Source organism: Amborella trichopoda, chromosome 11 (assembly GCF_054954075.1).
Source record: "Amborella trichopoda isolate Santa Cruz 75 chromosome 11, AtrichopodaSantaCruz75HAP2 v2.0, whole genome shotgun sequence".
In the NCBI taxonomy this organism is placed as follows: domain Eukaryota; kingdom Viridiplantae; phylum Streptophyta; class Magnoliopsida; order Amborellales; family Amborellaceae; genus Amborella; species Amborella trichopoda.
The window spans coordinates 9,428,432-9,441,156 of NC_142346.1; the positions used below are offsets into that span (position 1 = coordinate 9,428,432).

General features: G+C 36.7%; 1 protein-coding gene across 2 annotated transcripts; it reads left to right on the forward strand.

Moving 5' to 3' along the window:
* The first annotated feature begins 1,016 nt into the window (after positions 1 to 1,016).
* NEK6 (serine/threonine-protein kinase NEK5) lies at positions 1,017 to 12,438 on the forward strand. 2 transcript variants are annotated; one of them, XM_020673728.2, is made up of 14 exons: positions 1,017 to 1,332; positions 2,446 to 2,512; positions 2,663 to 2,728; positions 3,374 to 3,420; positions 3,480 to 3,545; positions 3,644 to 3,724; positions 4,018 to 4,060; positions 4,224 to 4,273; positions 5,456 to 5,537; positions 5,638 to 5,687; positions 9,055 to 9,128; positions 9,396 to 9,447; positions 9,536 to 10,156; positions 10,883 to 12,438. In XM_020673728.2, exons 5-14 carry the CDS (start codon positions 3,510 to 3,512, stop codon positions 12,176 to 12,178), a joined length of 2,385 nt encoding a protein of 794 aa, XP_020529387.1. In that variant the 5' UTR covers positions 1,017 to 1,332; positions 2,446 to 2,512; positions 2,663 to 2,728; positions 3,374 to 3,420; positions 3,480 to 3,509; the 3' UTR covers positions 12,179 to 12,438. The 2 variants fall into 2 exon arrangements, with proteins under 2 accessions (XP_020529387.1, XP_006854672.1); XM_006854610.4 differs by having other exon boundaries at positions 3,500 to 3,545.
* The last annotated feature ends 287 nt before the right edge of the window (positions 12,439 to 12,725 follow it).

Consider the following 12,725-nt stretch of genomic DNA (forward strand, 5'->3'; position numbering starts at 1 on the left):
AAATTTAATAGGTCATACACACATGGGTAGGAGAGAGTCCTATAGGATCATTTCTCATATATAAAAGTTACGTTAGAGTAGTTATGTTAAGGGGCTCACACGTTGTACTTAGTACATTATAAAATTTCTTTTATTTTTAAGACTAGCATTTTGGAAATTACATCTTAAAATTTTAGGCGCCGTGGAAGCCTAGAGTAATATTTTCCCTATACAACCTAGAGTAATATTTTCCCTATACAGCACAATGTTAAATAAATAAAAATCTTTATAATAAACTAAAAAGCCAAAAGATATTATACTCCTGCATGAGTAAACTCTATATTTATTCCCTCGGGTAAAACTCATAATTAATTTTAAGATCCCACATTTTGGAGATGTAACCTCTTAAACCCATAGATTAATCTTATAAAAAAAAAAATCCCAATTGTAACATTTTTTTTAAAAATAATGTTTCAAAATTAAATAGAAATCATCCAATTTTTAGATGGTAAGCTCAAATTTCAAAATTTTCTTTTGAGAATGGTCACCGATGCTTAAGATCATCCAGTTTTTAGATGGTAAGTATTAGAAAACTCAAATTTCAAAATTTTCTTTTGAGAATGGTTGCTTAAGCCGTTCCCAAAATTTTAAATTAAAAAAATCGTCTTTTAGTAAGTTTTAGGATTGAGGGAGTAGAAATAAACTATACGCCCGAGGGAGCATAGCATACTTGAAAATAAGAATTCCCCGATGAAATTGAGGAGTTGACTGTATTTTGTAGAATCGGAGGCGGAAGTAAACGGGATTGAGATGGTATGAGCTGGACCTGTCGGCGTATAACGAAGCATGGCCATGAGCCAACCACATCAAACATACCTGAGTTAACCATGGTTAAACCATCCTGGTTAACCTCCATAACCAGAAACTCAGATACTCTTCTTCCAAAACACACCAGAAAAGCAAAGTCAGTTGCAGAGAGTACACACGTAGTGATATCTGTACTATAAACCCTAGAATCTCTGCAACAATGGCGGAGTAGGAAGCTTCTTCTCACTCATTATTCCCCTTTTTTGCTTTGGATCTAAGATTCAAGCCTTGAAGTTTAGAAAATGGCGGGCCAGGAGCTTTCCCGTGCTTTTTTTTGAGGAGGTTTTGACCTTGAAAACTCTGTTACAAATGGGAATATAAGAGCCCTTTTTTAGTGCCTTTTTTTTGGAAGAGATCACCATTCTGTTTGGCTTTGTGGATCTACATTACGGAGTCGAGTATGGATCAGTATGAATTAATGGAGCAGATCGGGAGAGGAGCATTTGGAGCTGCGATTCTCGTGAATCACAAGATAGAGAGGAAGAAGTAAGCGCTTATTGCTCTCCTCTTTTATTGCTTACTTTATTTATTGTTTTTGTTTTTTCTGTAATTTTTGCGGTTCATGTCAAACACTGGGATGGGATCGATGAGAGTGAATGATAATCTCAAAGGCTTTCCTGCATTTTTGTTTGATTACCTGAAAGATATGGGATTTTGTAAATTTCACTCATATAACTAAAATAAAATCCTCCTTTTTTCTTTTTTTTTTGTTCTTCAATTTTTTGGCTTTAACGTTTTATGTTCAGTGTATGCATTTCAGAGATTATCGTCTATTAGACATGGAGATGGGAAAACAAGTTCTTCTTCACTCATTATTTACAGATTGCTTCACCAATTCCTTGTAACTTTTTAAAATTTTGCGAGTTTGATTGCAAAATGGGCTCTTCACTCTCTTTCAAAATGTAATCTTAGTAAAATTTTGGACTTTCATTGAGAGTCTTGTGCTTCTTACTCTCTCCTCTACCATTCTGCAAACTTCTGCGTTTCCTGAATTCTGTGGTTAGTCTCCTTTTCTACCACTGTTCGTAAACTCGAGTCGCCCAAGTCCTAACCCAAAAATAGGCTGAAAAAGCAGTAAAAAGAAAAAATGAGAATAATTAAAATAAGAATAAACATAAGGTAATAGAAATCATTAGAGGTCTAAAAGATGGGAAAAATCTATTAAAGATGGATTATTGAAAATTTTGATTTAGATCTTGAATATTTCAGGAAAATTTAAAAAAGGGGAAAAATGTGAAAGTTCTTAAATCACCATAAAAAAAATTATCAAAATCACCCATAAAACTAATTGTAAGTAATATGGTGGTGTTTTCGATTTTTTACATTTTTCTATATTCTATTTTTTTCCATCCTTAATAAGGGTGGGGTGAGTTGCCTTGGAACTCGTCCCTACTCAGCCTCGCCCATAGGGCCAGTCGCGGAATGCTTCTTTCTGCATTTGCACACTTTTTTTTTTTTTTTTTTCTTTTCTATCCTTCATAAACCTCAAAAAGGACGGGAGCAATTGCATTAAGATCTTTGTTTTGCTTTTACAGCTGTTATAATTTAAAAAGAAAATGAATAGTTTAGTTTGTAATATCAAAGATCTTGGGTTTACAGGTATGTTCTAAAGAAGATTCGTCTGGCAAGGCAGACTGATCGCTGCAGGAGGTCCGCACACCAAGAGGTAAAGTATTTTGGTCCTCTGACACTCTAGTGCTTTTGAATAAATCAATATTGATATTTATTTTCTTATAATAGAGAACAATAAAGGAAAATTTCTTATAGTGGATTATGTCATGTTATAATTTAATTGATGATGGCGTAACAAAAACAGATGGCTCTTATTGCTCGCATTCAACACCCTTACATAGTGGAGTTCAAGGAAGCATGGGTCGAGAAGGTTCGGGCTGTTAGTCTTTTCTTCGTGTTTTGGATTATCAGTAACTTTGACAGCTTTTGTAACCTCTTTGGCAAGCTAAATATTACCATCTCATGTTATGGTGAGAAATACACAACGGTTGTTGGTCTTTTGGCTAAATCAAGTGTGTAAGAAAATACATAGTTTGCAATGACCAAAGGAACCACCCCCCCTCCCTCTCTCTGTCTCTAACTCACATATGTTGCGAACACACACGCACACAACTATTGTAATTGCAAATATAGGCACTTAAAAATCAAACATCCGAAATATTGAATTTTAGAGCTAGCAATCACTTTAATAGATCTATTTGAATGGTTGAACAGTCCTAGCAAAGCCCTCTAAAATGGGTGCTTTGATGTTGGGAAGCCCTCATAAACGATTGGATGTGTAGCCGTCGCGAACCTGTGGAAGCAATGATCCAAAATATTGCATGTGGTGACTCCAATGTAGCAAGCATTGCATTTTCATTCTACATGAATACATGTATATTTTGTTCACATAATGACAAAATATGGAATGGAACAAAAATGTATTCCTTCTGTTGTTAATTAATTCCTTTTTTTTTATAACAATCAGTTCTCTGATCTTTTCTTTCACAAGCTTACAGGCTTTTACATTTTGTAGGGCTGTTATGTATGTATCGTGACAGGATATTGTGAAGGGGGAGATATGTGAGTGCTATATTCAAAAACTTTTTTAGCTTACCTAAGACAAATAATCTATTGTGAAGTCTATTTGTTTCCTCTACAGGTCTGAGCTGATGAAAAGATCAAATGGGACATTGTTCCCTGAGGAGGTGTGCTTCCTTTCGTTTAAAAGTTTTGGTTGCTGCTATATATTTCTAAATTTCGGACATTAATTTTTGATATTGGAGCTGATGCTGTCATTGCTCAGAAACTGTGCAAATGGTTCACGCAACTATTATTGGCTGTGGAATACTTGCATTCCAACTTTGTTCTACATCGAGACCTCAAGGTTTGTTCAAAAGTTAAAAAGATTTTACCTTAGAAAGAAAAGAAAAAAAAACTTTAAAGAAAAGAAAAAAAACCTTAAATTTGTCCCGCTATCTGTGTGCTTGTGTGTTTGTATGTATGTTCACAGTCAAAACTTGACTGACTTCATTTGCTTGCTTGAATGGATAAATTTTGGTAACTATAAAAGAAGAAACAGATAGATATTGGTTGATTTCGCTGGAGACATGTATTAGTAGGTTTAAATCTTGTGTCTTAGGTGGTATAGACTAATCTCGTTTACTGCTTGTCTTGTAGTGTTCAAATATTTTTCTCACCAAGGACCAGGATGTTCGGCTTGGTACGTGTTTCTCAAAGGTTCAAATAAGTCTTATTGCATGAGTTTGTATCATCTATGTTTCCTTTGTGACTATGACTGTGGAGGTTTGAATGTCTGACTCCACCTTCATATGTTCTTACCATTTGAATAGATAGTTTTGTCCAACATTGGTGATTCTATGCAGGTGATTTTGGACTTGCTAAAACACTGAAGGCAGATGATCTGGCTTCTTCGGTATGTTTTTTATGCTTATAATGATCATATCATTTCATTTCTCTCTCCTGTCTCTCTCTCTCTTCTTTTGATCCTTGAGATAGGTATGCTATTCCTTTTGAAAGATGGTAGAAGTGTAATGTCATAAAACGAATAACTGCTAATCCGATGTAGTTGTCTAACGTAAGGTTTGATCGAGTGCGAACAATATGTGCAATTGAATGGTAGGGCTGAGATAAACATGGATGTTTGATCATGGTGTATGATAACAATATGGCCCATTTTGAAGAGTTCACAGCATAAATTGTCCTAGCATGCATAAATTGCATTTGCATACAGGGACTACAATTCTTATTTCAAGTAAATTGTTGTAACTTATAAGAATTGATTGGTGCAACAGAAACCAGGTCTAGGGAACATCTGGAAGGAAATTTCAATTGTTACTCATGGGTGCTATTTATTATTGCTTTATGTGTATGTATATGCTCATTCCATTCAGTAGCATGTAGCTTGATGAACTACATACCTTTTCGTTACCATAAAAAATTAATCCACATTGTAATTCAAAGAATGCTTCCTTTGAATGCCATTGATTTGTGCAAAAAGCTGAGAGAACAAACTCGGATTGTTACACTACTAAAGATACTCCAACACTACAAAATATTTAAAACGGTCCATTCAGCCCTTGAACGTTATGTCAGATTTCACAAATGCATCAACCCTTGGAATGGGGATGTGATTTTTTTAGGCCTAATTCACCATCTTGGATATTACAATCCAATTTAACAGGCGGTCTTTTCAGATCAGCTTTCTTCTCCATATGCAGACTTTCCAACAGCCTGTGAATGTAAAATGATCTCTCGGAAGAAAAAGAAAAAGTACTCCAAAGTTTGGATGGAAACATGCAAGAGTTTTCAGCAAACAATTAGTGTGGCATATGTCTAATTTCTTGAGAAAGGTAGAAATATCTACCTGAGTAGTTAGTTTTTAAGGCATATATCTACCTGATGGTTAGTTTTAAAAGAAGCATGGAGGAAAATTGACTTTTGATACTTTTTCTTTCTCCTGGCTCCTGTTAATATTTGATTCTATTGCCCATATTCAGTTTTATAAAAGTGGGTCAATTTAGTTGAAGACAAGAAAACAGGAATTTACTTATTTAGGTAAACTAATAGATGCTTATGCACTGTCTGTATGCTAAAGGTGGTGGGCACTCCCAACTACATGTGTCCGGAGCTTCTGGCAGATATTCCTTATGGTTTCAAGTCAGATATATGGTCTCTAGGTTCGTTACAGGTTTATCTTTGTACTTTAATGCTCTTCCATAGTTTGGAATCTTTGCTAAATTTAGGGTGTGTGCTTCTCACTCACTGGTGCTTCAACAGGTTGTTGCATGTATGAGATCACTGCCCATCGTCCGGCTTTCAAAGCTTTTGTAAGAATTTTACTTCTACCTGCTTCTACTAACTGAAACTTTTTAACTTAGAACCCTATTATGTTGTTGTATAATTCTTGTTGTACTACTAAATAACTTGCATTGGGATTTCACATCCATGATATGATTAAACTAGGCCTTGTGCACAATTCTGTAAATTGGAGCACTAGAGTGGAAGTGCCCATTCCTTCTGAGCCTACATTTTGGTTTATATTATTCCAATCATGTATTTGGAATCATCACGATTGGATTTTTTCTCAATTTGATATCACTTTTAGCTTCACATGACCAAGTCAAAAAAGCGATAACCAACATACACTAGCATGTATCAGACAGGAAAATTGAACAACAGTATACAGATCCCCTATATCCCTTATTCTTGTTAGTGTCTCAAAAAATGCTGCAGCAAAATACTACGAGGAGGATAGGAAAGAGCATCTTATCTTGAAGCAGTTGGACTATCATAAGATAGGAACCTATCAGCTTTCTATGTGTCTTCCTAGAGAATCTGGTAGCAATTGTGCATCTTTACAGGTCAGGGAACTCTGTTTCCTATTAGTGAATTATAGAATCTCAAACCTATTATTTTTTATTAGTAGCAAAATTTTAATTGAATTTTTTTTTGAAACTAGCAAAATTTTAATTGATTGTATAAGGAATTAGAAAAAATGTGCTTCTGCATTGAGGTACGGAGAACACACATTGTGTGTTGCAAAAATGCTGGTTGCAGTGTTTTAAAAAGCGAACCTGCTTAGTGCCTAGGCGGGCATCCTAGGTGAGGGGTCCCTGGGCAGCTGCCTAAGCGCTTGGGACCTTGACTTAGGCGGGCACCCAGCGGCCGCCCAGGGCCTGCGCCCCGCCTAGGGGCATTTCAGTTTTTTTTTTATATATATATATATATATTTAAGCTTCTAAAAAAGGGGGTTTAGGTTCATATGCAACCTAAACCACATTTGAACCATTTTAGAGAGAAAAAATTCAAAAAAATTGGGATTTTGTGATTTCCTTAAGATCAAAGAATTTCTCAAAGTTTTGAGAAATCGATCCAAACATCACCCTTTGAGTTTATATTTACTTTTGGAGATTTTTTAGAATTATTAGAGGGTTTTTTAGAAGGTTTTAAGAATAGAAAAATATCAAAGGTGGAAATTTGAAGATTAAGCAATCAAGGTTAATAAAAAAATTAGTTTTTTAGATTTTCTTAGATTAATTTGAGATGCTTTCTTCAGGATCTAATAGAAGTGGTGATCCAAGTTGAAAATATGGCTATAACCCGAATCATTTAGATAAAATTGCATCAGATGGCATATTGATCCTGCTTGGAATATGAAATCTGGTATAATGTCTAATTGTTTGAAGTGTGAACTTTGAACTTTCAAATGTATGAAATTATGGAGTAATGGGCTATGAATCGACTGTATATTATGTATTCTTAATGTATCATATGCCCCCTCAATATGCATTTTCTAGTTTTCACACAAAATCTAACCCTAAAACTCTTGGATCAAAAAACCTCCTATGCTTTTAACCCTAAAACAATAGGATCAGAAAACTTCCTATGTTTTTTATTCTACCTGCACCGTCCCAGGTTCTAGGCAGCCGCCTAGACGCTAGTTGCCCTGGACCCCCACCCCAGCTGCCTAGGTACTGCCTGGCACTTTGGACACTGGCTGGTTGATGGATGTGCCAATGGAAGGGCAAATATCGAACATTTTCTAGACCTCAGTGCTTGGGATAGGTGTATTACCAAACAGTTGGGTTCCTAATCCAGTGTACTCTTGTATCTGTCCTTGATCTCCCTTCTCTTGCTGACATGTCAGCAACCTTTCCTTCTCGTCTGATGTGATTGAGGCTGACTGTGAATTGGACTTAAGTCCTCTATCTCTGCTAGAATTTTGTGTAGTATTCTCATACCCTTTTCCACATTTACGCCCCATGAAATTCCTAGAGTCTCCCTGTGCTGCCACCGGTCCCCAATCTGGCCAGTACGGTCAAATACCCGACAAAATTGCGCTTGTCTTTGCTTAGTTGGCATCGCAAGCGGCTACTAAACCTGCAAATGTTAGTATGGTGATAGACTTGAAAACCCTTATTATACCTTCAATGCCTGCTGATCTTGGTTCGCCACTAGAGCTTCCATCAAAGTTCAGCTTTAGGGTCCCATTTGGTGATGGAACTCAGTTTGACCTCTGTTTCTTTTGTTAGTTGCTGACCTTATTACGGCGGTCTACTTTTGGTGTTTGTCTGTGGCTGTTACCCCATAACTCTATACTAGTTAAGGTGCCACAGAGTAACCAAAGTTTTTGCACCATTCGATTTTCAAGGTGTAAAAAAATGCAACGAGAATTCGTCTTATTTCGCTCCATCCTCACAGACCACATGATTGCTAGAACAGTGAAGTGCCAGAGGAGATGATCAGATGACCTTGTTTTGGAAGTGGGGGGCAATACCGTTGTTTGATAATGTCTTCCAAAGAAGTGGGAGTGACCCAAATGAGCTCAAAGGGATAAAGTAAATAGGACCAGGTATGTGCATTTACATTAAAATGTAGGAACACTTGTGGGTCCAATTCTGTATTTTCTTTTCACATCACACATCTCTTTGAGATGGGCAGCCCTGTGCTTTGCAAATAGTTGATTGTAAGTACTCTTTCCAAGATAATCAGCCAACAAAAAGCCTGAATTTGAGGGGGCAAAATGGGCAGGGCTTGTACTAAGTACCCATACTTGGAGTTTCTAAACTTTGTAAGATCTCCTGCAGCCATTTTATTTTTTTGTAACTTAGATTGCTCCTAATGGTGGGAGTCTGCACTATTGATCCTCCAATTCTTTCCCCCACCTCGGTTGTGTGGTGTTCTATATTTTTTGCTATTGCTTTGAGTATTGGATAATGCCTGGACAAGGTGTTTGATCCCAGCCAAAGTTCTAGCCAGAATCTTATTCTTTACCCATTCCCTACTTGTATCTTGTATATGCTATGATAGAATCTCATACGTTCTTAATTGTTTAATGAACAATCATTAGAAGTCAAAGTTTGCTTCCAGAAAATCTGTTCATTAACATGGCAAATTGAGCTCACTGTACATGTCATATTTCTCATCTTGGTTATTTAGTATTAAGTAGAAAGTACAGAAAAAAATCTCTCGATAAATGAAAAATATGAAAATAACATGAAGGCTCACTGGAATATCAATCCTAAGTCTTTTAATATAGGATATAAAGTTTGCATAAATGTCAGAATAGTGTTAACAAGGACTAGTTTCAAAGTAATTTGAGAGAACGATATAAATATTTTTAACAGGAAAATTACATGACAAGTTAATGGCCTCCTTTGCTGGATCTTCTTCTGACTGTTCTATTCAATTCAGGATATGGCCGGATTGATTAGTAAGATAAACCGTTCTTCCATTGGTCCTTTGCCTGCATGCTACTCCTCTTCCTTGTAAGTATGAGTAAGAGCAGTGTTGTTTCTTTGTCGAAGTTCTTGAAGAAGTAAATATAAGTCTAATTTAACCTCGTGGAAGCTTGTGTACTGTCTTTAACATTGCTGAATTTGTATACCTTGCCTACTAAAGCAAATTTTTTTCAGAAATGTGAAAGTTGTTTTTATGAATCTGTTGTTTTTGTCATCTGAAAGTGCATAGAAATAGTTTGTAGATGATGATGGGAGGTTTACTCATAACAATCCCGGAAATGTATAAATTTGCAGGAAGACCCTCATCAAGAGCATGTTAAGAAAGAATCCAGAGCATCGACCTAGTGTAAGCCCATCTTTTCCAAAGAGTTCTCCTTTTCTCCCTTAAACTTTCAGTTCCTCTGATAATTTTAGTTGCTATATGAATTTATCAGGCAGCTGAGATCTTAAGGCATCCATATCTGCAACCTTATGTGGAACAATACCGGGTTATATCTGATCCTATAGCTTGCCCCCCTTCCCAGAAGCCAAATTACAATAATCGACATGTTCAACCTGCTCAAAGCAGAAGCAGCAGCATTTCTAGTAATGATAAAGATAGCTTGCATTCAACTGGTAAGAGCAGAGACCAAGTTGGTTTCGAACAGAAGGCCACTGATACTGAAACAGCTTTAACTGATGAAGGATTTGAGTGTGCTGATAACCCTCTTGTTGAAGAATGCATTACCAGCAATTCCACTAAGGTGATTGATGATTTAGAAGTAGCAAAAGTGTTACTTGAGGATCAGAGGCCTAAGCAGTTGAAACCAGAGAAGAATTTGTTAACGGTTTTGAAAGAGGAAGCTAGGAGTAGAGAGAACAGCTCCCCATTGAGAGGAAACCGCGTAAAGGTTAGTGTTGCTTCGAGTCAGAAGACTAATGCAGAGATGTCAACGAGATATGCTAGTGCTATTTCTGCCAGTCCAAAGACTAACATGGAGACACCACCCATGGTTCCTAAGCCCAATAGTGATTCAGTGAAACGAGCCCAGAGCGCGCATCCTTTAAAGCATCTGGTGAGGCATTGGAGATGGGGAACCTTTTGGTTTGTTGTATTTTTGGTGCCAATGCTCTCTCTCCTCTCTCTCTCTCTCTATATATATATATATATATATATATATATATATATATATAGCAAAAAGATACCAATAGCTTGGGACCTACAATGAATAATAATATAGGTGGAATCCCAGCCATCAGATCTTTCATTGAGTGGTTCAAAATACATGTCACTATTTGAATTTTAATATTTTTTTTTAGAAATAGTATCGTGATAAAGTTTTGGATGTGTATTAAAAATAGGGTGCACAAGAAAAAAATATAAAACAAATATTTTTCAAAATACAAAATGACGAAAATATCCCTTAAAAATGATAGGGGTGATTTGGTCATTATAAATTCTTGAAAGTATTTTTTTTATATTTTATATGATGCATGCTTGTGTCAAGTATATATACCCTAAATTTTATTTCGATTTGATTTCTAGAAAAAAGATTAAAATTCAGATGGTGATATGTATTTTGAATCATCTAATGAAGATCTAACGGTTGAGATTTCACCTATATTACTATTTTTTTATAGGTGCCACTTTTTGGTAGCTTTATCTTTTATATATATATATATATATATATATGAAGATCACAATCTTCTTTCAAAATGTTACCATCTCTCTTTCTTGTGCTGTTGGATGGTATCATTTGTTTGATATAATCGACTTATGCCAAACCACTGATTTGTTGAAGTTGCCTGTTGCTGAGTCTACACCAAGAATCAAGGCTAGACATGAAGCAACTTCTCCTGCTGGTCCATTAAAACAAGTTGCAGAAGATGGATCTTCTAGTAAGCCAAAGTCAAGGCCACCTTCATCCAGTCTAGTAAGAAGAATTTCTCCTCCGCAGATGACAAAACCTATAGATCAAGAAATTCCAAGCCCTGGAGTAAATGCTATCAATTGTGCCCCAAGGGAGTTCAATCAAGCTCCTGAAAAGATTTCCACAGAGTCAAGTAAAGGAACACTAATAGATCGCAACAGTCCAAAAACATCTCCAAATCCAACTCACGATTTTGTTACTAGGTTAACCCAAAAGGATTTACAGAGTAACCAAAATCAGTCGCACAATATGCGAAACCAAAAACAGTGTGTTCTTCGAACAGAGAATTTGGAAATCCATCCTCTTGGACCTGAGACTTCGTCTGACGTAAGCCATGGATCCTTATCTTCCACTACCCAGAATCTTGAGGACAATGGAGAAGAAGAGGTTATTCAGAGAGACAACCAAGGAATTCTTAACAGGAGAGAAAATCAAGAAGTCGAGCCAAGTGAAGGCCCCATTTCTCTCTCTAACCGTGACCAGGAGTGTCCTCACAAAGATGAGCTCTCGGTAAGTGGACCCAGTAGGGTGGACTTAACATCTGACTCCTCCATTTCAACACCAATTGGGGACGATAAGTTCACAGTGAGAGAGCTTCTGTCATCGATAACAGAGGGTTCTTCTGGTCCGGTCTTGACCCCCCAAACAAACCCACACTTTGATTTTGAACAGAGCGGAACTAAGAAGTGCCCTTCTCAAGACCAAATCATTGAGAAGCCAAAACCTGTTGCCAAGTCGGCATTTGATGATGTAATCCATGTTATAAGGCACAGTAGTTTTAGAGTGGGGAGCGAGCAGCCAATTATGGAAACTGTTGAATTGGGGGTCCAAAATATGGATGTGGGAAAATTACTAAATGTAGTGAGAGAAGAGGGCGAGGTTCGAAACCAGGGAAATTTGAAGCCTAACTGTGTAGAAAGTCACAAGGAAGAGAGTTCCATGAAAGAAGCTCTTGATGTGAAGTCTTACAGACAGAGGGCAGATGCTTTAGAGGGCCTTTTGGAGCTTTCAGCTGATTTACTTCAACAAAACAGGTTAGATGAGTTAGCTGTGGTGCTCAGGCCTTTTGGTAAGGACAAGGTTTCTCCAAGAGAGACTGCAATTTGGTTAGCTAAAAGCTTGAAGGGGATGATGCAAGATGACGGAAACAGTGGGCGCTCTTCTTGAGTCTCTTTTTCTTTATTGTCTAGGTATGTTACCAATTCTCCATAGCACCTCGTTGCTGGGTAATAAAATCTTTTGTTGCACTAGAATGAGAGGTCTGGTTGTCCCCTCTCTCTCTCTTGTTCCCCATTTTTTGACTCAATGGTCAGTGTCTGATCATGGTTTAGTGAATGAGAAAATTCTCATTGTTGTTTAGATGTGTCTTGTTAAATATATTTTGTTAACTAGCAAATGTATTAATGAAAGCAAATTATTTTTAGTCACGCTGTCTTCTGATGAAAAGGTTTAAGGCTAAATTCTTCAAGTGATCTCAAATCTGTTTCACTATATCAATGGCACATGAAATTTTAGCACTTATTTTTATTGGGCATAATAACATTATCTTTTTGTATCAGTGGGGCTTACTGATAGATGGAAATACCTTATTAGGCCAAGTAAATGATTCATAGGCTATCAATTTTAACCCCATGGCTTTGGGTAATATATGGTTTAAACAATCTTCTAACCATACTTCTAATTTGGCCTAGTTTTGGTTGTGATCAAAACCGCT

What these genes read in the sequence shown, in the direction of transcription:
- NEK6 (XM_006854610.4), top strand. Translation starts at nt 1,247, where the DNA reads ATGGATCAGTATGAATTAATGGAGCAGATCGGGAGAGGAGCATTTGGA. An exon ending in AGGAAGCATGGGTCGAGAAG is followed by an intron (nt 2,729 to 3,373) that starts GTTCGGGCTGTT and finishes TACATTTTGTAG; the next exon opens with GGCTGTTATGTATGTATCGT. An exon ending in GTCAGATATATGGTCTCTAG is followed by an intron (nt 5,538 to 5,637) that starts GTTCGTTACAGG and finishes GTGCTTCAACAG; the next exon opens with GTTGTTGCATGTATGAGATC.